The sequence below is a fragment of the Myotis nattereri genome (assembly GCF_964212035.1).
Source record: "Myotis nattereri genome assembly, chromosome: 10".
NCBI lineage: Eukaryota > Metazoa > Chordata > Mammalia > Chiroptera > Vespertilionidae > Myotis > Myotis nattereri.
Genome location: NC_138085.1, coordinates 1,291,506 through 1,318,605, shown reverse-complemented (window position 1 = coordinate 1,318,605; position 27,100 = coordinate 1,291,506). Strand labels below are relative to the sequence as shown.

General features: G+C 47.1%; 1 protein-coding gene across 5 annotated transcripts in view; it reads left to right on the top strand.

Annotated features, from left to right (window-relative positions):
- Positions 1-2,056: 2,056 nt before the first annotated feature.
- RNF149 (ring finger protein 149) overlaps positions 2,057-27,100 on the top strand; it is a 43,673-nt gene continuing 18,629 nt past the window's right edge. For all 5 annotated transcript variants that reach the window (XM_081101630.1, XM_081101632.1, XM_081101628.1 and 2 more), the window contains exons 1-4: positions 2,057-2,635; positions 18,716-18,966; positions 21,211-21,279; positions 25,988-26,070. In XM_081101630.1, coding sequence (XP_080957756.1) covers positions 2,176-2,635; positions 18,716-18,966; positions 21,211-21,279; positions 25,988-26,070 — 863 coding nt within the window. In that variant the 5' untranslated portion in view covers positions 2,057-2,175. The remainder of the gene's footprint in view (positions 2,636-18,715; positions 18,967-21,210; positions 21,280-25,987; positions 26,071-27,100) is intronic.

Sequence of the window (27,100 nt, the reverse complement as noted above, 5' to 3'; positions counted from 1 at the left end):
GTGGGTTTGATCCCAGGTCAGGGCACATGCAAGAACCAACCAGTGAGTGCAGGGTAAGTGGATCAACAAATCAATGTCTCTCTCTCTCTCTAAAAATCAATAAATAAAGAAAATTTGGGGGGGGGGACCCACAAAACTTAAAGATTAAGTCGGTATTTGCCAGGACAAGAGCCAGGAGCAGGATTTCAGGGAGTAGAGAAGGAATTTGTAAAACAGCATGGAACTGCAAGGCTTGTCCTGGGAACTACAAGTATGTTGTTTTGCTGGAACACAGGAGGGGGTCCTAGTGATACCATGGTACCTACACAGCTATTAATTAACTAACAGGAAAGGAGCAAAGGGGAGACCAGACAATACAGGCAAGCCATTGGTGCCCGAAAGCTGCAGTTTAACACTCTCCAAACCTGTTCCCCAGAGCCTGGGGGAAGGGACTGGACAAAACGGAATAGAAGCACACCCAGTGAAGCCTAGGAGACAGGGGCAGGCTTGCCTGCGGGCCACACCTGGGAACAGGGCGCTGGCCAGCGTAGGTGTATAGGCATGGTCACTGCCAGCACAGGAAGATTTGGTATTTAGGCTCCTGCCCAGCTCCTGGCGTTGGGGCTCTCATGCTCTGCACTCGCCCCTGGGCTCACCGCCGCGTGGACCCCACACGCCATGGACTAATGGACGACGACTAGCCTGCTGCCCTGCCCACTCAGCTACTCCAGGGAACGAAAACTGGACAGTGGCGTTGCTTTTAGCTCTGCTGACCCCCAGCTTCACCCTTCCCGGGACTAGCTTAAGGGAAATGGGACTTTGCAAATGGAAGAATGTAATCCCACTCAAATAAAGATTTCTACCACACCTCATCCTCCTCTGGGGGCCTCCGGAAATTCTTACGCCAGCGGCGCCCCAAGAACACCACTCGCACTAGCAAGGGAGAAACTCCATTCCACAACTCTCTGAGCGCTGCCCCTTACCTCCCTATTCTAGGCGTGCGATCCTTTCAGCCTTTTAAAACTAGTCTCCTGATGGGAAAGGGAGAGGAAATTTCAAATTCAGGGAAACTTAGGGGTGAGGGCCAACCTGCATTTTGGAGCACAGTTTTAAAACGCAGTCCAAGCCAGATTGATAACAAACAGAAAATGTGAGGGGGTTTAAGGCCCAAGGGAAAGACCTGGTGGGAGTGGCAACCACCTACCTGACCTGCACAGGGCCCTGTACCAAGGAGAGAGGTGAGTGAGAATCAACTTTTTTTCCTGCAGAGGTTATCAGGGCAGGTTTATTTATGTCCAAACTATTTCTTTTGTCTTTTTATTTATTTATTACTATACAATTTAAGTTTGATGCACTTATTTCAAAACTACAGATTATATATAAAAAACATAATAAAAGGGTTCTTGTGAGTATAATACTTGAGAAAAGTCTTAAGGAATCATTAGCATTACAAAATTGGTAGAAAACATTTCTGGGAAATGAAGCTTTGAATTTAATTGGACTTTTAAATGTCTTAGACAAGCAAGTCGTTTGCCACAGTAAATTCTCCATAAACAGCCCTGGCTGCTTTGGCTCAGTGATAGAGCATGGGCCTGCGGACTGAAGGGTCCTGGGTTCGACTGCAGTCAAGGGCACATGCCCAGGCTGCGGGCTTGATCCCCAATAGGGGGCAGCCGATCAATGATTTTCTCTCATCAGTGATGTTTCTCTCCCCTCTCCCTTCCTCTGACAGCAATAAAAAAATATTAAAAATAAAATGTTTTTTAAAAAATTCTTCATAAACATCCGCTGAGGGTTTTACACAATCCCGTTCCCACGCCTGGCGAAGAAGCTTCCTGTTTCTGGGCGGTCACTTCCCCGTGGCGACTCACCGGGGCCTCCCGCAGCCGCCCTGCCCATAGCCCCATAGCCCCGCCCATTGCCCCATAGCCCCGCCCATTGCCCCATAGCCCCGCCCACTGCCCCATAGTCCCGCCCCCAGTCACCTGGCCCCTGCGCTCCTCTGTAACCCCGCCCCTCCCGTCGCCCCGCCCCCTGCGCTCCACCGGGTGCGCGTGCGCTGCGCCCGCCCACGGTTCGCGTTCTCCCGCTGGCGGCGGACGCTCGGCCCTCTCTCCTCAGCTTCCTCTGGCGCCGGCTTCGCTCCCGCAGGCCCGGGGAGCCCGCGCGGCCGCTCCTGCTCCCGGTGGTGGGGCCATGGCGCGGCGGCCCAAGGCTGGCGGCGGGGCCCGCGGTGCGCTGGCGCTGCCGGCGCTGCTGGCGCTGGCCCTGTGCGCGCCGGCGGCCGGGGCCCAGGCGCTCGAGTGGTACTCGGCCGTGGTGAGCCTGGAGTACCTGGATCGGCAGACGAACCGGACCGTGTGCAGCGTCTCGGAGAGCGGCCGCTTCGGCGACAGCTCCCCCAAGGAGGGCGCGCTGGGCCTGGTGGGCGTCCCGGGCGCCCGGGACGGCGACCCTGAGGGTTGCGCGCCCGACACGCGCTTCGTGGTGCCCGCGTCCGGCGGCCGCGGAGCCGCGCCCTGGGTCGCCCTGGTGGCGCGAGGGGGCTGCACCTTCAAGGACAAGGTGTTGGTGGCGGCGCGGAGGAACGCCTCGGCGGTGGTGATCTACAACCAGGAGCGCCACGGGAACATCACGGCGCCCCTGTCGCACGCGGGTGAGCGGGCGGGCGGGCGTCGGGGACCCAGGGAAGCCCTGGATTTGCTGGCGACCCCCGGGGTGCTGTCAGGAGGGACGCCAGCCTACCCACGGATCACACCTTCGCCTTGGCCCTTTTCCCCAGGGCCGTGCCGGGGGGCGAGAGAAATGAAAACCCACAGGGGGGGGCGAGTGATTCCAACCTGGCGAGTCTCATGATTGTTCCTCGCGGTCCCTTTCCACGCTCCGTCCCCCAGAGCCGGCGGGGCCGGAACCTGAGCTTCCCGCAGGGCACCGCGGGCTGGCGGCCCCGCCCCGGGGAGAGGGGCTTGGTGGCATCGGTTTCTGACTTTCTGAAAACATGTCTGGGCGCCCTCAGCCGAGCCGGGAAATCGGACTTAGCTCTGAGCCAAAAGGCCTGGATTTCAGTTTGGATATGTTGTCTCACTTACTGAATGTAAAGGTCATGATACTGGCTTGACTGCCCATCAGATTCGTTTAGCCTTGAGTTTTGATGAAATTTTTAATGCCGTGTTGGTTCAAGAAAAGATCTTGCTTTTTGCCAGGTGAGCCTTCCCACATACACGCATTCCCCAGGGCAGCAGGTTGCGTTTTCAGGAAGTGGCGATCGATTAAAAGTCTCCGTTTGTGAGGTGTCTTCAGACCTGAGTCCCAGTGCCTTTGACCCGTACGCAGCAGAAATGTCTTTCTGTTCTCGCAAGATCATGACTCATTCTGAACTTACTGTTATTAGAATCTTTTAACGTTTCTGCTGCTACTGCGAGTACTTTTGTTTTTCATTCTGTTTTGGCTTTTTGAATGCAAGTTCAGAGCCTGACTGTAAAGTGAAGACAGGAAAGTCTTTGGACTTGTCCTATTTTAGAGGAGTGGCAGGAACAGAAGTCAGTTGAGAGGTGAGGAAGCGGACACTGAGTTGACTGGAAGGGCTGGGGAGGTGCTGCGCGGGCAGGAGCTGTGGGGCCAGGGCGGTGGGGGTGGTGAGGCTTATTTGAAGCGGGAGGATAGAGAAGAGGAAACCGGCAGAGGAAGGCCTTTGAGGGATGGCGTCCAGGACACTGGTGGGGTGCTTGGCCTAAGATGTAGAGGCAAAATTCCTCAGTTGCCACAGAAAGGAAGTGGGTTTGGAGAGGAAATGGAGATGTTCATTTAGATTGGTATTGGGCAGTTATTCCAATGATTACAGATCTACCCAGTTGTCATTGTACCCAAGCCACGCTTCCCAAGACTCAGGAAAAGCCTGCCCATCAGATCGCACATAGCGCTCCAGGTACATCCGATCCACGGTGCTGCCCGTTTGGCATTTGGGTCAGGATTCTCTGATTCTGGGTCCTTTCAATCACTTCTAACATCCTAATGTAGCCATTTTCTTTCCAATGGCAGGCTCATCAACCTGCAGTTTCCTAAATCTGCATTTTTTTAAAAATATGTTTTTCATTGATTTCAGAGAGGAAGGAAGAGGGAGGGAGGGAGAAACATCAATGATGAGAGTGAATCACCAATCTGCTGCCTCCTGCACACCCCACACTGGGGATCGAGCCCGCAACCTGGGCATGTGCCCTGACCAGGAATCGAACCATGACCTCCTGGTTCCTAGGTCAATGCTCAACTCCTGAGCCACACTGGCGGGACTTAAATCTGCACTTTCTTATAAAGACACTACCATCTTTCCAGACTAGCAGGACTGGTCCTAACCATGGTTCAGCAACCTTGCTGTATTATTGACATACAGTTTATCCAGGCCCAGGAAAACACTTCTTATTTTAACTCTTCTCGTAAGCATTTGTTCCCATCACCAGTGTCCATTCCAGCCTTGTTGCCGTGAGAATAATTCTGTTGAGAAAAATGAAGAACGGAACAGCAGTTTTTTAATGTGTGAACGTGCCCAGTGCTTAGCATACTGCTCCGTGTTCTCTAGACCAGCAGTCGCCAGCCGGTGGCCGCCGACCACAGACTGCTGGTCCGCGAGGTCCGAAAGATTGGCGACGACTGTTACACAGCGGCTCACATAATCCCCTGACAGCACTTTAGGGTGGTACTTTAACCCCATTTTGCCAGTGAGGAAACTAACATTCAAAGAATTTAAATGACTGGCCCAAAGCAACAAGGTGATAGGCCAGGGGTGGGCAAACTTTTTGACTTGAGGCCCACAATGGGTTCTTAAACTGGACCGGAGGCCGGAACAAAAGCATGGATGGAGTGTTTGTGTGAACTAATATAAATTCAAAGTAAACAGCATTACATAAAAGGGTACGGTCTTTTTTAGTTTTATTCATTTCAAACGGCCGGATCCGGCCTGCAGGCCGTAGTTTGCCCACGGCTGCGATAGACTGTCAGATCATTCTTTGTTGTGGGAGGACTGTCCTGTGCATTACAGGACATTTAGCAGCATCCCTGGCCTCTATCCACTAGTTGTGACAACAACATGTCTCCAGATATTGCCAAGTGTTGCAGGGGGCGGGGGCGGGCGCGGGCGGGGAGTGAGGAGAGAGGATGACTCAGTCATCCAGCTTTTTGAACCACTGACTTAAAGGGAGATGAACAGTTTGGTAGCAGTGTGACTAATGGATTAAACACAAGAAAAACTGGAAGTAGAGAATCCAGTTAGACTGTTGGGCGAGTCCAAGTAGAAATATAAGGGCCCAAATGGTGGCGACTGTAAAGATGGAAAAGAAGGACCCTCACAGAACTTGACCCAACTGGGGGTAAGGGTACAAATGTATCATGACTTTTTGAGAATGGGATAGAATTAAAACAGAATGAATGTAAGGAAGTCAGAAGAACCAGTCTGACAAAGATGAATCTGAACTGTTACACACAGCCTTGAAGGCAGTGCAGACTTAGGCTTCTAGTATTTCGTCAGAATAAGGCTAGAGCCAGTGAAAACCTGGGATGCAGTGGTGCTCCTGTGTAACCCTGGTGTTAGACACAATCGGTGGAGATGGCCGCTTCTCAAATTGAATCATGAGAGTCTCAGGGAGACTTTCTCCAGTTTTTCTAAACCTGTTGCTTGGTTCTACTAGAATCCAGTATAAGATATTTTGGGTTTATATCAGTATTACATTGTGGCTCTAAAATAAATCATGATTTTAAGATAATTATCTGTCAGAACCGCTATAAGAAGTGTTACACTAATGCCCAGAGTGGATGCCCTTTAGCAAACAGGTACTGAGCCAAGTATTGTATCTTCTCAGAGACAAATACATAAGACATATACCTGCCTTTGAGGAGTTTGCGCCTAGTGAGAGCAATAAGCAACAATAAAGATGGCTAGAAATTAGTTTGAACATGATCAGTAAAAATTGATATAAGTCAAATAATTAAAATGAAATCTTTTATACAGTACTAGAGGCCAGATGCACAAAATTCATGCAAGAGTAGGCCTTCCTTCCCCCGGCTGCCGGCACCCTCACAGAGGGAGGCCCCACCCATCTACCGCAGCCCCCCTGTTGGTGGCCTGGGCCTCACTCTTTGGGGCAATCATGGAGCCTCCCAATCGATCACCCCGTCGGCTGGTGGCCTGGGCCTTCCTCTGTGGGGTGATCATGGGGTGATGGCCGGGCCCCCAAACAATTGCATTGCACCTGCTTTGGCTGGCCTGGCGCCAGTGGCTGTCAGCATGGTCCCGGATGGTTGTCCGGAAGGTCGTCTGGACAGTCGTTCTGCTGTTCAGCCGTCCAGTCTAATTAGCATATTACGCTTTTACTATTATAAACTAGGGACCCAGTGCATGAATTCGTGCACCTTGAAAGGAACTGTTTGCTGCGAGGCTGCAGTGGGCATAGGGGCAGGTCTCGGCCTATCCTCCACGTCCCTGCCCAGCCCCTCCCACCACAGGCCCCAGTCCTCTGTCTGCCAGCAGCCCCGCTCCCGCCACCACCACTCCCATGCAGTGATGGCGCCGGCCCTGCTCGCTCCCGCTGATGGCACGGAGAAATTGGACCAGCGCCAGCAATGAGTGCAAGCGGCAGCTGCTGCCCCAATTGCCACTCAGGAGCAGGGGAAGGTGGAGAAACCCTCAGGGGCGATCAGGGCTGGTAGCTGCCGCTCACACCCACTGACGGTGCCGAGTGATTGGGGCTGGCGCCAGGTGCCAGCAGTGGGTGCAAGCGGGGCTGGCGCTGGCAGCAGATGCAAGTGCTGGGCAGGACTGGCACTCAGGAGCAAAGAATTTTCAGTAACCACCAGAGGCGCCTTGGTCTGGCACTCCCGTTCACCTGCTCTACCATCTCGCCACAGCTGAGGCCCACCATGTTTGGTGTGAGCCCCTGGTGGTCAGTACACATCATAGCAACCGGTTGTTTGGTTGTTCCACTGTTCGGTCTATTTGCATATTAGGGTTTTATATATATACTAGAGGCCCGGTGCACAAAAATTTGTGCACTTGGGGGGGAAGGGGGGGTCCCTCAGCCCGGCCTGTGCCCTCTCACAGTCTGGGACCCCTCGGGAGATAACGAACTGCTGGCTTAGGCCTGCTCCTGGGTGGCAGAGGGCAGGCCCAATCCCTAGGTACAGCCCCTGGTCGGGCTCAGAGCAGGGCCGATTGGGGAGTTGGGGCGCCGCCCCCTGTCATGCACAGAGCAGGGCGGATCGGGAGGTTGCGGTGCCACCCCATGTCACGCACAGAGCAGGGGGGTTGGGACTCCGTACCCTGTCATGCACAGAGCAGGGCCAATCAGGGGGTTGGGGCGCTGCCCCCTATCATGCACAGAGCAGGGCCCATCAGGGGGGTTGGGGCTCTGTACCCTGTCACACACAGAGCAGGGTCAATCAAGGGGTTGGGGAGCTCCCCCCTGTCATGCACAGAGCAGGGCTAATCAGGGGGTTGAGGCGCTCCCCCCTGTCACTCACAAGAGTAGGGCCTATAGGGGAGTTGGGGCACCGCCCCCTGTCACACTCTGAACAGGGTGGATTAGGGGGTTGGGGCGCCGCCCTCTATCACCCACAGAGCAGGACTGATCAGGGGGTTGGGGCGCTGCCACTGTCACACTCAGGGCAGGGCCAATGGGGAGGTTATGGCTCTACCCCATCACACGCAGAGCAGGGCCCGTGGGGGGCGGGGGGTTTGGGGTGCCGCCCTCTATCACCCACAGAGCAGGGCCGATCAGGGGGTTGGGGCGCCGCCACTCTCACACTCAGGGCAGGGCCGATGGAGAGGTATGGCTCTACCCCGTCACACACAGAGCAGGGCCCATGGGGGGGGGGGGGGTGGTTGTGGCGCCGCATCTTGTCACACACAGAGCCGCAGGGCGTTCAGGGGGTTTGGGTGCTGCCCCCTGTCACGCTGATCCCGGTGCCGGGAGGCCTCTCAGCTCTGCTGATCCCAGTGCTGGGAGGTATATTACCCTTTTACTATATAGGATAGAGGCCTGGTGCATGGGTGGGGCTGACTGGTTTGCCCTGAAGGGTGTCCTGGATCAGGGTGGGGGTCCTCACTGGGGTGCCTGGCCAGCCTGGGTGAGGGGATGATGGCTATTTGCAGCTGGTCACACACCCTTCAGGGTGGGGGTCCCCACTGGGGTGCCTGGCCAGTCTGGGTGAGGGGATGATAGCTGTTTGCAGCTGGTCACACACCCTTCAGGGTGGGGGTCCCCATTGTGGTGCCTGGCCAGTCTGGGTGAGGGGTTGAGGGCTGTTTTCAGGCTGGCGGGTGATGGAAGCTCCCAACCGCTCCTTTTTTCTTTTTTTTTTTCTGGGCCAGCTTTAGCTCTGGCTCCAGCTCTGAGGCTTCTGCTGCTGAAAGAAGGTATCTGGTTTGTTTCGGTTCTATAATCGAAACAATGTATAACTCCAGCTCTGAGATCCTGGGCTCGCTGAAAGCAGGTTTCTGGGGTTTTGTTTAGCTTCTATATTTGTTACAATGTTTCTTAAACTGCAGGCTCAAAGGCCGGCAAGGCAGGCGGGGAACGTTGGTTTCCTCCGTCACTGAAGCAAGCAAGCCTCATGCTAGTTTCAAGCTGCCTGGCTGCCGGCCGCCATCTTGGCTGGCAGTTAATTTGCATATCTTGCTGATTAGCCAATGGGAAGGGTAGCAGTCGTACGCCAATTACCATGTTTCTCTTTTATTAGATAGGACTAGAGGCCCGGTGCACAAAAATTTGTGCACCCGGGGGTAGGGGGTCCCTCAGCCCGGCCTGTGCCCTCTTGCAGTCTGGGACCCCTCGGGGGTTACCACTTACTGGCTTAGGCCTGCTCCCTGGGGGGGATTGGGCCTAAGATGGCAGTCAGACATCCCTCTGGCATCCCGGCAGCCCTCGGATGATGTCTATTTGCCAGCGGGGAGCAGACCTAAGCTGCAGTCAAACATCCTTAGCGCTGCTGAGGAGGCAGGAGAGGCTCCCACCACCACCGCTGTACTGGCAGCCATCAGCCTGGCTTGTGGCTGAGCAGAGATCCCCCCTGTGAGAGCACACTGACCACCAGAGGGCAGCTCCTGCATTGAGCATCTGCCCCCTGGTGGTCAGTGTGTGTCATAGTGACCAGTCATTCCCAGTCTTTCTGCTGTTAGGGTCAGTTTGCATATTACCCTTTTACTATATAAGATAGAGGCCTGTTGCATGGGTGGGGGCCGGCTGGTTTGCCCTGAAGGGTGTCCCAGATAAGGGTGGGGGTCCTGCTTGGGTGCCTGGCCAGCCTGGATGAGGGGATGATGGCTGTTTGCAGCTGGTCACACCCTCTTCAGGGTGGTGGCCCCCACTGGGGTGCCTGGCCAGCCTGGGTGAGGGGCTGAGGGCCGTTTTCAGGCTGACGCGTGACTGAAGCTCCCAGCCTCTTTTTTCTTTCTTTTTTTATTCTGGGATTTATTTACCTTCTATGGCTGTCACTGGAACTGAGAGCCGGCTCCAGCTCTGAGGCCCGGCTCCAACTCTGAGGCTTTGGCTGGCTTAAAGCAGGTATCTGGGTTTGTTTAGCTTCTATAAATGGAAACTCTGTTACCATCACTGGTGCTCTAAGCTCTGAGCCTGCTGGCGGCTGAAAGCAGGTTTCTGGGTTTGTTTAGCTACTATAATTGCAACATTGTTGCATCTGGAGCTCAGAGCTGGGCTTCGCAGGCAGGGAACCTTGGCTTCCTCCACCACCGGGGCAACCAAGCCTCATGTTTGCTTCACTTGCATGGCTGTCGGCCGCCATCTTGGCTGGTGATTAATTTGCATATCTCACTGATTAGCTCATGGGAAGGGTCGTGAAGTTACGGTTAATTACCATGTTTCTCTATTATTAGATAGGATAGATTGGCCTTAGTGTAGTTACTGTTGGTTAATAAGTTGGATGATTCTTTAGCTGAAATCTTGGTATGGCCTTTTAGGAATGGCACTTTCATTCTGTTGATAGTTGTTTACTAAGTGCCAAATATGACAAGGCTCAGAGCTGTGAGCTGTGTTTGGGGAAGAGGCCATAGTTGGGGGTGGAGGGAGATGACAAAGATTTGTAAGAAGTCCTTGACCTTGTCCTGACTTGCTGGCTCAGTGGATTGTAGCATCATCCCATACACCGAAAAGGTTGCAGGTTTGATTTCAGGTCAAGGCACATACCTAGGTTGTGGGTCCATTCCCTGATTGGGGCATGTATGGGAAGCAACTGACCAGTGTTTTGCTTTCTACATCGATGTTTCTCCCCTGCTTCTTCTCTCTCTAAAATCAATAAACATATCCTTGAGTGAGGATTTAAAAAAGAAGTCTCTGACCTTAAGAGAGATGTGCATTTTGTGTTTGCAGAGCACAGTAGTCTTTTATGAATAACACTTTTTTTACTTTATATAATTCTTATTTTTCAATTACAGTTGAGATACAATAATATATGCATTCCAGGTGTACAACCCAGTGATTAGAAATTATATAACTTACTAAGTGATCATCCTGACAAATTTCATACCCAGGTGACACCATACATAGTTACTAGAATATTATTGACTATATTCCCAATGCTGTACTTTACATCTCCATGACTACTCTGATAGCTACCAATTTGTACTTCTTAATCCTTTTACCTTTACATCTATCCTCCAAACATCCTCCCTGGCAACTGTCAAAATGTTCTCTTAATCTCTGAGTCTGTTTCTGGTCTGTTTGTTTGTCTGTTTTGTTTTTTAGATTTAAATGTTGATAGATACGTGTTTGTTGCCATTTTATTCTTTTTCTTCTTCAAGAAGACCCTTTAACATTTTATGTAATGCTGGTTTCGTGGTGATGAACTCCTTAAGTTTTTTCTTTTCTGGGAAGTTCTTTATATGTTCTTCAGTTCTAAATTATAACTTTGCTGGATAGAGAAATCTTGGTTGTAGGTCCTTGCTTTACATCACTTTAAACCACTCCTTTCTGGCCTCCAAAATTTCTGTTGAGAAGTCAGCTGACAGTCTTATGGGAGCTTTCTTGTAGATACTAACTGCTTTTCTTGCGCTGCTTTTAAGATTATCTCTTTGTCTTTAACCTTTGGCATTTTAATTATGTGTGTTGGTGTGGGCTTCTTTGGTTTCATCTTGTTTTGGACTCTGAACTTCTTGGACCTACATATTTATTTCCTTCACCAGATTAGGAAAGTTTTCCAACATTATTTTTTCAAATAGGTTTTTAATTTCTTGCTCTCTCTCTTTTCTCCTTCTGGCATTGCCATTTTGTAAATGTTGGTATGCTTGAAGTTGTCCCAGAGGCTCCTTATACTATTCTCTTTTATTTTTAATTCTCTTTTTTTGGATTCTTTTTTTCTGTTCTGATTCTTTTCTGCTTCTTTGCCTTCCAAATATCTGATTTGATCCTCTGCTTCATCTATTGTACTGTTGATTTCCTGTAATATATTCTTCATTTCAGTTCTTTTTTGTGTTTCTAATTCCGTTTTTATGTTTCCTATATCTTTATTGAAGTTTTAAGTTCATCTACTTTTTCCCTAAGTTCATTGAGCATCCTTATAACAAGTGTTTTGAACTCTGTATCTGGCAGATTGCATGTCTCCATTTTGTTTACTTCTTCTGGAGTTTTGTCCTGTTCTTTCATTTGGAACATGTTTCTTTGTATCCTCATTTTGGCAGCCTCCCTGTTTGTGTCTATGTATTAGGTAGAGCTGCTGTGTCTCCCGGGCTTGATAGAGTGGTCTTATGTAGTAGGTGTCCAGTAGTAGAGTCCAGTGTCACAGTCTCCCCAATCACCCAAGCTGGGCACTCTAGGTGCACCCCCGTGTGGGCTGTGTACATCTTCCTGTTGTAGTTGAGCTTTGATTGCTCTTGGCATGTCAATGGGAGGGATTTACTCCCAGGCCAGTTGGCTGCCAGGACTGCCTGTGACCACCATGGAGGATCAGTTGTGCAGGAGCTGGCCCCACAAAGTAGGACTTACTTCAGCAGGGCTCTCATGCCCGCTAAGTCTGCTCCTACAGTGTGGTGCTTGTGGAGGTGGTTGGGTGGTACTTCAATGTGGTCTGAATCTTGGACCTCCCAGGAGTTGCAGGCCAAGGTCAGCCGCCACCTTTGCCCTGCTTAGAGCCACCCATCAGGACCTGCAAAGCAGTCTGAAGATGGCTGCTACTTTTGCTGGACTTGGAGGTGCTCAGGAGAGGCCAAGCTACAAACTAAGGCCAGCTGCCACTATTGCCAGGTCTGGGGCAATTTAGTGAGAGGTATGAGGCACACCAAGGCCAAATGCTGCTTCTTTGAGAGATTTTAAGAAAGCATGAGCCAACACAGGCCATTCATTTGGAAAAGCCAATGAAAATAGATTGGGTGGACCCACAAGTTGGATGGGGTGGGGCTTCAGGGAATCACCATGGTGGGGCAATAGTGTTAGCTAAGTTGTTGGAGGCTCAATTATGGTGCCCACCTGCCAGCTCTGTCGGGGGAAAGCTCATCAAAGAAACAATGGCCTCTGCTAGCATTTCTGTCTGTAAGAAAGCTGCCCCTCCAGCTTTCACTCTGACACTGGACAATTTAGTTTCTCCCTGTATTTCCCTGATACCTTTTGAGCTGCTGCCCCAGCACTGGAGCTCAGAGGGAGTGAGTCCTAGTAAGTCTGTGTGCTGGCCCTTTAAGAGGAACTGCCTGGGACTCCAGCAGCCTCTGTCTCACTTCACCACAATCGCTGCTGGGTTTTACAGCCAGAAGTTTTTGAACTTTTCTCTTCCTGGCATTGGAACCTTGGGCAGGAGGGACCTAGTGTGGGGCTGGGACATCTCACCCGTGGAGGGGGGGGGGGGGGCACCGCTGCACCTGAGCTATCCCTCCTGATTTTAACGGCCACACATGGGTTGGCCATTAACAGCCCCTTTCATTCTGCATCTCTTCCCTTCCTACCAGTATTGATGTGGCTGCTTCTTTAAATCCTTAGTTGTAGGAATTCTGTTCAGCTAGATTTCAGGTGGCTCTGAATGATGGTGGTTCTGCAGTTTTGTTGTAATTTTGTTGTGATTTTGGGAAGATTCAAATATTGTCTCAGCTTAGATTGACAAAGTCTTGATCTTTAATGCTCACTCCCACAAATGATCTAAAAGTTTAGCTTTGAATTTAGTACGTATTTTGGGGCAATAAGAAGACAGAAATGGCAGCTGGCAGCTTCATAGAAGGTGAAATTAACTAGGACAGTTCCTAGAAAGATTGAGCTTTGAAGAACAAGTTAAGATGATAGAGAAAGTGTCTCTGGGGATGTGTGGTGTGAGGTAAGGGTGGCGAAAGGCTGAGTGACTGAAATAAAGTAATGCATTTAGGAAAATAACAGAGTTCTCAATAAGATTGTTAAGTAATATATTCAACAAATACAAAATATTTTTAAGCAAGCCTAATTATCGAAAGATACTTTAACATTCCAGGAAGAAAATTGCATTTGTTTTGGGGTCCTCTACACTCTGAGCCAACCATAAAAGTGTAAAATAACTTCAAATTTCGGAGACATTTACATTTATATTTATATTTAGTGTACTATTTCCCCTTATTGGGTTGTTTCAACTATAATACTAGAAGATAAGCCAGTTTTTCAGATTGATTCATTCAGAAACCCTTCTCTGGATCATCACTGTTTGATGCTGGGCTACAAACTAATAAATAAGAACAGGTAGTACTGGTCTAGTGCGGGAAAGAGACCTATAAAGAAATTATAGTAGGTACATAAAAAGAAGCATATCTAAGAGGCTTTGATGCATTGCATACTCAAAGGGATGGGTGGTGCTGAAAACCCTTAGGTTGAGCTGATGCTGAACCTTACTTAACCTGAAGTCTCCAGGTAAAGGGGAAAAGGTGGAGAGAGTATGGAAGTTTTAAGTTTTTGTAAAAAGAAAACCTGAAAGTTCATGGGGTTTTCTTGGTAGAGCTTTAAAACGTATTTCTTGCTGCCTGGATTAGTTTTCTAGAACAGAAATCTGATCTACTACTTTAAATATTTCAGTAGTTCCCATCTCTTTCAACAGAATGTTAAGATCTACTTTAAGCAGTTTCCTTGGGAGGAGAAATGGTACGCTAGACTCGAAGGTAACCCTCTAGAATTTTGAAGCTATTGACTGCAAACCAGATTTTTTTTTTCCTTTTTAAAATTTTTTAAATTTTTGACAAGGTGGTAGTAAGAACACAGAAATTTGAAAGGAAATGGCAATACATCCAATTTTATTTTGGGCATAGAAGAGTTTTATGGATAATTTGGCTTGCTAAAGAATACTTTATTTGGTATTTATTATTATTTTCAAGTATGTTTTTGATTGTGTACTATGTGCAAAAAACTTGTGCTAAAGTGTAAGACAAAAATAAAGCAAACTGCCTCAAGTTCTCCTGTCTGATGTTGATGTGTATAGTTTTTTGGGGGAAGGGGGGCGTGGAGGGTTGCACAGATGACTTTCTTAGTCAAATGTGACCGGTAGCAATGGTAAGGTCTAAGGAAGAAAAATAATTCTAAGGGCTTTTTCTCACCTGTCTCAAGTCTTTCGGTGGGTGTGCCTTAGTTTGGGGGTAAGTTGTGATGTGCTGTCATATGCCACTGAGGCCCCTTGGGAGCGAGAGATGCTTCGGGAGAAGGGCAGGGCCTGCACCGACCCAGCTAGTGCATTTTACTCAACTGCCCTGCCTCCTTCATCCCAAAAATGTCCCAGAAAAGCAAATCACAGGACAGAATGAGTCCTCATTCTGAGTTTTATTAATTTAAAGTAGTTCTCGGAAGTAGTCTTGCTGATGTAATTACAGAATACACAGCAAGTGGGTTAGCCTTCATCCTAAGCACAGAATGCTTTTTAAGTTATTTCTTTTAACTCGCTAAACTAAGATTAATTCCCTGGGTGAAAATTTCAGGTTGCTTGACAAGTGTTTTCAGTTCAGGGGACCCTCCTCATGATGAGTGTGAGTTGCTTCCCCCTCCCCCACTTGAATGTAGGTGTTGAAGAACCTCTCTCCTCTCAGTTCCTTTTTCACTCATTCATTCGTTTGTTTATTCAATAAACATTTACTAAACACTTTCTATGTGAGGCACTAGGGATAGTGAGATTAACACCTTCAGTCACTAACCAAACTGGACCAGTTACCATCCCAAATACGTTTTTATGATGGTTTCACAGCTTGGATGGTTTCACAATTTCCTTTGCTTGGTAACCTTTCCTGTCCTCCACAATGTAACTGAAATGCCTGTCACCCCAGATAAAATGAGCACCTCATTTCTGCAGCTCTGTTTTCCACTTCCTTATTAAACAAGTGACAGTTCAAAATAGAAAAATCCTCTCTCCGTTTTGTAGCTGAAGACATCTTCTCCGAGAAGATGGATGCGCCTGACCCGGGCAGCAGTGGCAGAATGAGGTTGAACCCAGGCTATGGCTCGGAAGCCTGTGTCCCCCATGACGGTATAGGTGCTGATTTTCCCAGAACCAGCTTTTCTGGGTGCTGAGCAACACTGAGCAGCTCTCAAGGTTTCCGAGCCTCCTCTGTAAGATGACCGCGTGGCCTCTCTCCGCTTCCGTGAGCTGTGAGTGGCAGTGCTCCGGAGTGCTTCTCTGGAGAAGCCGCAGCGGTGCCAGGTGTGGTGTGGCTGTCAGCATGGCAGACAGTTTTGTTTTCTGTGTGAAGGTTATGAACTGGGACAGGTTCCTTATATGGTCTTCCTACATTAGTATGTCCCTGAAAACTTCCACAGAAAGGAGCTTTATATAAAGGCTTTCGGCTTGTGAAGTGCCTTGTGATTACAAGTGGTAGAGCTATCATAGTTGTTTCTATACTTGTCTTTCCTAGCGACCAGGTGTTTCTTTTCCTGAGGCTGGAAATGCCCGGTGGTGATGGGAGCGCTGAGACAACGTCAGTTCTTTCGAAGTGATGCTTTAGGCCCAGGTCACAGGATCAGCTTCCAGACAGAGCCACTTAGAAGGGTGCCCTTCTGGCGTTTCAGTAACTAAATCCCATGGCGAGGGTCACAGTGGATTTGCAACAGATTAAATTTCTCTCTTAAGATAAAATGGTGTTACAGTGTGGTTTTAGTGTAATGCCGGAGAACATTATATATGGATTTTTAAGTTAATTTTTGAGTAGTAATATGTGCACACAGTACAGAATTTTTCCTATGCCAACTCCTCTCATAGAGGCAGTAGGCCGCAGCCTCTGGGGCCACCTTCCAGAGGTGGTCTAGACCAGCGGTCCCAACCTTTCGGACGTCACAGACCACCCGTGGTCCGCGGTCTAGACTGACACGGCCATGTAGGTCTCTGGTCCACACAGTTTTACATGATGCATCTTTTCTCATCTGTGTAGCTTGAGTACTATCAGGGTTGACGGAGCTGCTGCCTCCATCTGTGTACATATACTGTTGTTATATGTATTATATAGCTGCTTTCTTACTGATGGATGTTTAGATTGTGAGAACAAAAACAGAAGACATTGGCAATCAGTATCTTTGTAGATAGCCTCACGTGTGCGTATGTATGTATATCTGTGCCATTAAGTTCTTGGGTGTGAAATCAATGGGTCAAGAGACGTGTTTTAAAAAAGTGTTGATACAAATTGGCCTCCACCCCAGATTGTAACAATTCACTAACCCTCAGTGTGTAAGGGTGCGAATTGGTGCGCACTCTTGTCAGTACAGTGTATTGCACAAGTTTATTTTTGGCAATGTTACAGGTAAAATGTTTCTATCTCTTCCACAACTTTTCATATGTCTAAAATCCACTTACTGGAGAGAAACTGTACAGTTTCTTTTTGAGGTGATAAAAATGTTATGGAATTAGACAGTGATGCTTTCATACTTTTGTAAATATACTTAAAATCACGGAGTCGGACCCATTAAAAAGGGTGAATTTTATGGCGTGTGAATTGTATCTTGCTAAAGCTGCTATTTTGAAAAATAAAACCCATTTGTATTTTCCTTTCTGCACACTGACTTCATTTCCCTTGTTTCTCTATTGTTCTTTTTCTTGTAGGAAATTAGTTTTGTTTTTGTTATGTTTCATGTATTTCTCCACAGTTGCCCATTTTCTCTTTTAATCTTGATTCCTTGATTTTGCTCTTTAGACATGTAGAAGTTTCTCATTGTTATATATGGTTAGTCAAATCCTTTTTTTTTTCCTTTTAAGAAAATTTGAGGTGGTTTTTCATACTTGGAAAGGTTTTTCTTCAGTATTATATATATTTAAATTCCCATGTTTCTTCTACCTCTTTTATATTTACTGTTTAAATATATTTAAATCTTTGCTTCTAAATCTTTAGAATTTCTTTTGGCCTAAATTGTGAGGAAGGGATAATAGCTTTTTTTCTTCAGATGATACCCAATTGCCCCCATACTTAAATAATAATAATAATAATATACATTTTAGCCCATCGATTTGAAATTCCACTTTTTTTATTTTTATTTTTTTTTTAAGAGAGAGGGAAAGAGAGATAAAACATCAATGATCAGAGAGAATCATTGATCGGCTGCTTCCTGCACACCCCACACTGGGGATCGAGCCCACAACCCCGGGCACGTGCCCTTGACTGGAATCAAACCAGGAACCCTTCAGTCCACAGGCCGATGCTCTATCCACTGAGCCAAACCAGCCAGGGCTGAAATTCCACTTTTATCATTTCCTAAATTCTTTCATGTTTTGTGGTCTAAATTCTGGGGTTTTTATTCTGCCTCATTCTCGTCATCTCTTATGTTACTATCACACTATTTTAATAACTTTAAATATAAAGACTTGTAAAACACTGTTTAAAAGTTTGCCTTATCATTCTTGATTATTTTTCCCTTAAGTGACATTTTATTGTTCTTGCATTAACTTATAGAGATGTTCATGAACTTGATTATTCATTCCTTCGCTGTGTCTCTTACTTTCTTGTCTTACTGTCTGTTCATTGTCTGTCAGAGCAATCTATAATAATAAAAGCGTAATCTGCTAATTAGACCAGGCAGCCGAACGACCTTCCGGACATCATTCCAGATGTCCTTCCGAACGAAGCCGCGGTGGTGGGGGCTGAGGCAGAGGAGGTTAGGGGTGATCAGGCAGGCAGGCGAGTGGTTAGGAGCCAGTGGTCCCGGATTGTGAGAGGGATGTCTGACTGCCGGTAACTGGCAGTTGGACATCTTCTGAGGGGTACCAGATGTGAGAGGGTTCAGGCCGGGCTGAGGGACCCCACCCCCCCAACCCCCCATGCACGAATTTTGTGCAACTGGCCTCTAGTGTTAAATAATAGTGATCACAGGAGACATTCTCAGCTTGCCTCCCTGAGTTTAGTGCACATGCTTTAGGAATGAGGTAGTAGTATTCATACATGAAATTGGGCTGTGTGGTTCTTTTACTTGTTTTTTATTACCAAGTTTGGTTCTATTGTCATAGAACTAATTTTAAAATGTATTTTTTAAATCTGCTGTGGAACAATTTAAATGTCATTGGTGTTGCTCACCCTTAAGAGGTTTGGTGGCAGAATTCATCCATGATCCGGAGTGGGGCTCTTGTTCTTTGGGGAGGCAGTTCTTACTGATTTATGCTACTTCCCATGTAGTCAGTCTGTTTTCTTTTGGGATCACTATGTTTTCCTTAAAAATTACCCACTTTATCAAAGTTTTTGGATGTATATGCATGGGTGAGCCACAGTATTCTTAAGTTTCTCTTAACTTTTTATCTTATTTTGCATTCTCTATGTTGATTTCTTTGTTCTTTCTTACAGGAACGGGAAATATAGTGGTCATTATGGTTAGCTACTCGAAAGGAAAAGAAATTTTGGATCTGGTACAAAAAGAAATTCAAGTCAAAATGACCATAGGGGTTGGGACCCGCCATGTCCAGGAGTTCATCAGTGGCCAGTCAGTGGTGTTTGTGGCCATCGCCTTCATCACCATGATGATCATCTCATTAGCGTGGCTGATATTTTACTATATACAGCGTTTTCTTTATACTGGCTCACAGTTTGGAAGCCAGGTAATTATGGATAATTCTTTTTCATTTTCCTTTTTAAAAGATAGTTTGTAGATATTTTCCATATATATTGCTTGAAGTTGTATTGGACCCTATTCTTAATTTCATTTTCACTCATAATAGTTAGGTATTAATATGATGGTTTTTCTGCAAATAACTTTTAAATTAAAACATATTAAATTTCCTGTTCTGTGGGGAATCAGATATCTTTAAATGCAGGTCACTTTTTGCATGTTTTGCGAACATAATGGAATGACAAAGGGGCATGAGGTAGAGGGGACCTGGTTCTGTTTAACAGGAGAACTCTGGGCCCTACGCTGAGGATGAGCAGAGGGGCTTCCCTGTCTCCTGTGGAGCAGCTGCAGAGCCAGAGCTCCAACACTGACTTTCACACTCTGGCCTCTGGTCTCTGTCGTCTGGAAAAGTCGCCCTTCCTGACCTGTAGGCATTAGAGGGTCATTTCTGAGTCATCTTCTACCTGTTGGCTAGGAAGCCCCTTTCCTTTTAGGGAAGTTAATAGTTGGTAGCCCCATCCTTAGCTTACTACTTTATTGCCAATATTTAAACACTAGAGGCCCGACACACGAAAGTTCATGCAAGAGTAGGCCTTCCTTCCCCCGGTTGCCAGCATTGGCTTCCCTCCCTCTGGCACCGGGACCCGGGCTGGCTTCTCTTGAGCCACTGGCAGGCACCCAGGACCCGGTCTGGCTTCCCTTGGGCCGCCCGCAGGCACCCAGGACCTGGGCTGGCTTCCCTCCGGCCATGGCTTCATCAGGAAGGACATCCAGAATGACGTCTGGCATGTTACCCTTTTATTATTATAGATAAGAATTGGAATTGGGTTCTTGTTAGGCATGGAATTGAAAATAGTACCCCCCCCCCCCATTGCAGTTTACATTCAGTATTGTTTTGTACAGCTTAGACCAGGGGTGGGCAAACTTTTTGACTTGAGGGCCACAATGGGTTCTTAAACTGAACCAGAGGGCCGGAACAAAAGCATGGATGGAGTGTTTGTGTGAACTAATATAAATTCAAAGTAAACATCATTACATAAAAGGGTATGGTCTTTTTTTTCAATAGTTTTATTCATTTCAAACGGGCCGGATCCGGCCCACGGGCCATAGTTTGCCCACGGCTGGCTTAGACAAACATATACTTTACAAAATGGACCCCCCTATATTTCCAGCACCCACCTGGCACCATTCATAGTTATCTATATATATAAAAGGCTAATATGCTAAGTGTCTGTCGACCAGTAGCTATGATGTGCACTGACCACCCGGGGCAGATGCTCAACGCAGGAGCTGCCGAGCTGCAGTGACTTGGCAGCAGCAGTTCTCAGGTGATGCACCCCGAAACCAGAGAGGAGGGAGCCCGATTCCTCGCGGGGCCACGCGATTCCACCTTCGGCTGTGTGTTATGTTGTTGCTGGGGCACTGTCGGCCCGAATCTGGTTAACTGCACACTTGCATTTGTGTTCCACACCCTGTATGACAGCAACTTTGTAGAGTGCCCTCTCGCACTCTGGGATCCCTCGGGGGATGTCGGAGAGCCGGTTTCGGCCTGATCCCCGCAGGCCAGGCCGAGGGACCCCACTCACTCCGCAGAGGCCCTTCGAGCCACGGCACCACCCCAGGTGCGGCCAGCCGGGGAGAGGCCATGGGATGTTGGCTCCAGGGTGTGTCTGGCCCAGTCCCGCCCCGCTGGCTACCTTCTAATTAATTTCCTTTCAATGTGCACAAACCTGTGCACCAGGTCACTCGTTAACTATATTTCCTGTGCTACACTTTGCATCCCCATGATTAGTCTGTAACTACCAGTCTGTACTTCTCAATCCTGTCATCTTTTTCACCCAGTCCCCCAATTCCCCTTCCATCTGGCAGCCATCGGTCTGTTCTCTAACTATGAGTCTGTTTCTGTATTGTTTGTTTGCTTGTATTGTTCTTTAGATTCTACATATAAGAAAATCATATGGTATTTGTCTTTCTGTGACTGACTCATATGTGACAGCATAGCTGGATCTGGAGGGTATTATGCTAAGTGAAAAGTATTTTGATCAACTAGTTCAAGTTATATGTGCTTATTCTGTACATTTAGACAAATGGTAATTTTAAAGTTATTTCATTATAGTCATTTAACTTTGCTTTGTAAATGAATTTCTTCTGTAAGCTTCCTAACATGAATTTTTTAAAATAATGATTTTACACAAATTTTCAATAATAATAACAATTTTTTTTTCTACCTAAGAGCCATAGAAAAGAAACCAAGAAAGTTATTGGCCAACTTCCACTTCATACTATAAAGCATGGAGAAAAGGTAATATTTTTGTGGTTTGTGTTTTCTGTTTTGTTTTTGGTTTAGACTAGACTATACATCTGTCTGTGTGTCTAAGTAAGCCTTTCCAGTCTGCTATATTCACAGTAGAACGCATGAAGTTTTAACTAGTTGAGTGAATACTAACTCATTTTATATGTGTTCATTTTAGAGCAAGGTTGTCAGAAATAATTTGGTTGCATATGTGATGAGCTTTTCAGACCTACGGTAGCCACTAGCCATACACAGCTACTTGAATTTAAATGAATTAAATTAAACCTAAAATTCAGTTCTTTCACCACACTAGCTACATTCCAATGCTCCAATTAGCCACAGTGGCTGGTAGCTACTACCCTGGACAGTGTTAGTATGTCCATCATCGCAAAGCCTCTACCTGGTGGTCAGTCTTAGGTGACGCTAAAGAAGATAAAGAAGCTAAAGTCTCTACCACAGACCCTTGGAAATTTAAATTCATCTTTTTTGAATCTGAGACTGTTTATTCTCTCAAATTCCTTGGATATGTGAAGGAGGGGAGAAAAGATGTTTTTAAAAGTACTCTTTTACAAAAGGAACATTTTTATATGGCCAGCTCAGGACAAAATCATACTAGAGTTGAACCATTTTTAGAATAGGACAGATCCTGGATCTAGAACCTCAAATTTTGGAGGGTAGATTCCTTAAAAGGAAAACATTTGCTAACATAGCAGTGTTCATTCTTTTAATAGTCCATTTCTTGTGCCATGAAATGTTGATAACTATGTTGACAGCTGTAGGTTTGTTCAGTTTTGATCTCCGTTTTATCTCACTAAGTTGAGACTTAATCTATTTCACCCTCTAGTCTCTCCTTAAAAACTGTACTTGTATTTGTTTCCTCCTTGGACCTACTTAAAGAATCAAAACAGAAATAACACATTAAATTACAGACCTTTGGTCTGAAAACTTTGGAATCTGATATTAGTGGTTTATGTGATGTCTTTCATATTAAGATACTAGAGGCCCGGTGCACAAAATTCGTGCGCTCGGAGGGGGTCCCTCAGTCCATCCTGAACCCTCTCGCAGTCTGGGAGCCCTTGGAAGATGTCCGACTGACAGCTTAGGTGGGAGTGGGCCTAAGCCACCAATCAGACATCCTTAGCACTGCTGCGATGTGGGAGAGGCTCCTGCCACCGCTGCTGTGCTCGCCAGCCATGAACCTGGCTCTGCTGAGCGGCGCTCCCCCTATGTGAGTGCACTGACCACCAGAGGGCAGCTCCTGCATCAGTGCATGCCATAGTGACTGGTCAACCGGTCGACTGTCTGCTCCCCTGGTGGTCAGTTTACATCATAGCTAGTGGTTGAGTGGCCTTAGCATATCATTAGCATATAATGCTTTGATTGGTTGAATGGATGACTAGACACTTAGCATATTAGGCTTTTATTATATAGGACTCCTGGAATTGTATTGTTCACTGCCATCCCTTCCCTAGAGCCTGCACATTGTAGTAGCAGTTGAGTTTTAATAGTTTGTGAAAGGTTTCTTACAGATGTACTGAACAGAAAAAGTTAAAAAAAACATTTCCCATCTTAAAGGTTAAGGTTGGCCTCCGATTTATAAAGCAAGGTCCTTGGAGAGAAAGTCTCCAGTGGTGAAGGCCTGTGACAGCTGCACCCTTGGTGCAGCCAGTGACCTGACAGGCACAAGGTCTCGCGTGCCTCTCGCACTAGGGCTTCCACTCTCCGTGGTGGGAATTCTCACCCTTAAGTGAGAAGACAGATTTATATGTATATTTTACTGAGTTGAGTCTTTGAGCACATAAGTAAATTGATAGTATCCTGTTTCTATGCAGAACATTTTGGAAAATATACTTCCATGGACTGGTTTTTGAAAGTTGTCAAAATAGTGGTTTAGAAAAGAAGATTCATAAATGGCCCATGATGAATTTTTTGACAGTTTTATGTTTTAAACTTGTATGCAAAAATGTTGTTTAAATACACACACACACACACACACATTCTATATAATAAAAGGCTAATATGCAAATTATCCCCTTCAGGAGATTGACTGCTTCCTATGACATGCACTGACCACCAGGGGCCAGCGCAGAACAAAGGAAGGCCCTGGCTGGCAGCTGGGGGAAGAAGGCCGTGATCGCCAGCCAGACCTAGGAACCCTACTGGTGCACAAATTCGTGCACCAAGCCTCTAGTATCTAATATATAAAAAGCCAGTGTTCGTAACAACCAAAACGACCAAACGAACGGTCACCAGGGAGTGCATGGAGTACCTCTCAGTCCCTCCCCCATGGCCCACAGGCTCCTATCACAGCAAGGCTGGCGGCTGGCGGCTGGTGGGCAGGTGCAGCGAGGTCATTACACCTCCACCCTGGAGAGGGAGGCAGGGCCTGCTCCGCAGCTGCCCCAGAGGCTGCAGATCAGGCCCGGAGATAGGCCCAGAGGGAGAGACAGCTGTCAGCGGGCCGTTCTGGATTTCCCAGAGGAGCCAATGGCTGCCTACGAGGAGGAGCTTTTGATGCTGACTGGCATAGAAACCGACCAATCAGAACCTAATCTCGGTGAACTGCGAAGGCAGAACCTAAGGTGGGGGCTGAGGAGGGGTTTTAAGGGCAACAGCTGTTTGGTGTAAGGTGTAAGAAAGCGGTTCAATTTTTTAATAACTGGTTTGTCAGTATTGTGCATATGGCTGGCTATCAGTCCAGATATAGGGGTTATATATTTTTGTCTGCCAAAAGCATCTCCTCCTGCTGAAAAAGGCTCCCCTCTCCCCTCCCCCCCCCCCCATTTAAGCAATCCTAGCCTATATAATCTATCTATACCAATAAAAGAGTAATATGCTAATTAGACTGGATCAACCAGCCATCTTCCAGACATCTGACTTCCTTCTGGACAAAGCCATGGTAGTGGGGGCCAAGGCAGAGGCAGTTAGGGGCGAGAACAGGCTGGCAGGGGGTTAGGGTTAAGATCAGGCCGCAGGGGCGGGCAGTTGTGGGCGACCAGGCCTGCAGGGGAGGGCCATTGGGGGCGAGGCAGAGAGGCAGGTGAGTGGTTAGGAGCCAGTGGTCCTGGAATGCGAGAGGGATGTCTGTGCAGGGATCAGGCCTAAACTGGCAGTCGGACATCCTCCGAGGGGTCCCAGATTGGAGAGGGTGCAGGCCAGGCTGAGGGACAACCCCCACCCCCGTGCACGAATTTCGTGCACCAAACGTCTAATATATATATATAAGACGGGAAAGAGAGAGGGCGGGGGGGTGGGGAACACTAGTTTGTTGTTCCACTTATTTATTCATTCATTGGTTGCTTCTTGTATGTGCCTGACCCCTGACTGGGGATTGAACCCACAACTTGGCGTATTGGGACAACACCCTAACCAACTGAGCTACCTAGCCAGGGTCTTCTTAAATCTACATCTTGTTCAGTTCCGGAGGCTAGTGTCTGTTTTCTAACTTTTCTCGCAGACTCATTCACAGTAATGTATAAGTTTTTAAATCCTTAGGGACTTTAAAAATGATTTCATCACTCTTGCATGGCATATGATAAATAGTAGGTGATATTTACTTTAGTTGTAACATACAATTTTAAGTGTTGCTATAAAGTTCATTTTAATACAATCTTTGATAACTATCTACATATAAAATCAGTTTTTATTGCTTATTTGTTAACAACTGATGCACATGGTGAAATATATTTTAAAATAATTACGGTCTAACCCAGCCGTGGGAAAACTACGGCCCGCGGGCCGGATCCGGCCCGTTTTAAATGAATAAAACTAAAAAAAAAAAAAAAAGACCGTACCCTTTTATGTAATGATGTTTACTTTGAATTTATATTAGTTCACACAAACACTCCATCTATGCTTTTGTTCCGGCCCTCCGGTCCAGTTTAAGAACCCATTGTGGCCCTCGAGTCAAAAAGTTTGCCCACCCCTGGACCGAATTCCATACAATTAATTTGCCAAAGTCGGAGCTACCTGACTGACCTGCATCCTCATCCCAAAAGCTTGGGAATAAGCATCTCCTTGGTCTTTCTGGGTCAGAGGGTCATCCGGCCCCACCTGCTTTGGTTGATGGGATGAGGCAGGTGGGTGGACCCGAGGGACCCAGGAGCGTGTCTGGTGGAAGGCGGACCCGCGGATCCTCAGAAGTGGGAACGTTGTCATTCGCCGCTGCTCCCCTGCAGTTTTTGTTGTTTTTACCTTGGTTACTGTGGTAGGTGAGAAAATGGGGACAGTGCAGTTTGTAGTTCTTTCCTCGCTGGCGAGGCCTTTCCTCTTTCGCAGGTTGTGGCTGTGCTTCAGCAAACTCTCATGAACATGCTCTCGTTTGTCTTCCTAGTGATTCCAGAAAACAAGCAGCCTGCTGGATATTCTTTCTCTATAGATGTCCCTAAGATAATTAATTTTATCATAATAGAGCAGATATTTGCATTTCTAAAGCCCTTAAAACATGAACACTTAAAAAAAATGAAAACCATGAACACTGGCCTCGCATATAAACGCTGTTCGTGTCTGACTGGACAGACAGTGACTTTATCTTTCCAGCCAAGTTCTGTGAGTGTGCTCCTGTCCGTGGCGCCAGTAAATGCCAGTAGGAACGGCATGTTTGGTTTCAGGCTGCACCCAGGAACACTGAACTGGAACTCGGCACGTTACCCAGGGTGCAGGGCGCTGCCCAGGACGGGCTGCCGTGCCCGGTTAGTGAGTCCTCCTCTTTTCACAGGGAATCGACGTTGATGCTGAGAGTTGTGCCGTGTGCATTGAGAATTTCAAGGTGAAGGATGTGATCCGAATCCTGCCGTGCAAGTACGTTCTTTTACTTCCTGATTTGGGACTTAACTGACCCGTGGCTTCCGGGTCCCACAGGAGTCTCCTGTCTCTAGGATGTGAACACCTAGCTGTCGCGATGCCTCGTGACTGCCGCCGCCTCTAGAAAAGATGGCTCCCTGTATCCTGTAGCATTGAAATGCTTGCTCAGGAGTCTGGGGGAGACCTGGGAGACCCTGCTGTGGCTTTGTCATGGATTGGCTCTTTCAGGGGTGCTGTGGAAGGAGAGGGAGCTGCAGCCTGACAGGCGAGGCCCTGGCCCCGTGCTGGGATGGGGTGGCAGGAGGAGGGGAGGGCAGTGCCCTGCTGTTGCCTCACCCTGGGCCTGGGCTCTTTGGGGGTGGCATAGGTAAATGTCCCCCCTTACTCCAGGTACATTAGGGGCTGGATTTTTTTTAGCAACAGGAAGTTATGTTTCCTTTTTAATAATGGGATATTTGATACCTATTTTAAAAAATTGCTTTGTTAGCAAAAGGGTGTGCAAAATTTATATGTTTAAGTGTGACTAGTTTTAATTATACTTCACAGCAATTAGAAACCAGTCAGGAGTTCATACAGGTGGGGCCAAAGTAGGCTTACAGTGTGAGTACAAGAAACAGAGTTTATTCTTGTTATTATTTATTAAATATTGAAGCATTTCCCATGACAAACAACTGTAACCCATCATACTTTTGCCCCACCCTGTACATAATTACATGCTTTATGTTTGCAAAGTATTTTAATATATATACAGGTATTTTATAGTAGATTAAGTTCTCGATAATTTAGAGGAAATGAATAAATACCAGAATAACAAAATAAAAGTTTCCTTAATAAAGATGTATAACTTTAATCCATAGGCATTTGTAGGGGGTTGGTGCGATGGGTACTTAATGAATTGGAGTCAGTATAATATGTTGCCCATGTCCTCTAGAAAATTTAAAATAATTTTTAAATATATTTTTAAATATATTGATTTCAGAGAGAAAGGGAGAGGGGGAGAGAGAGAGAAACATCAATGATGAGACAG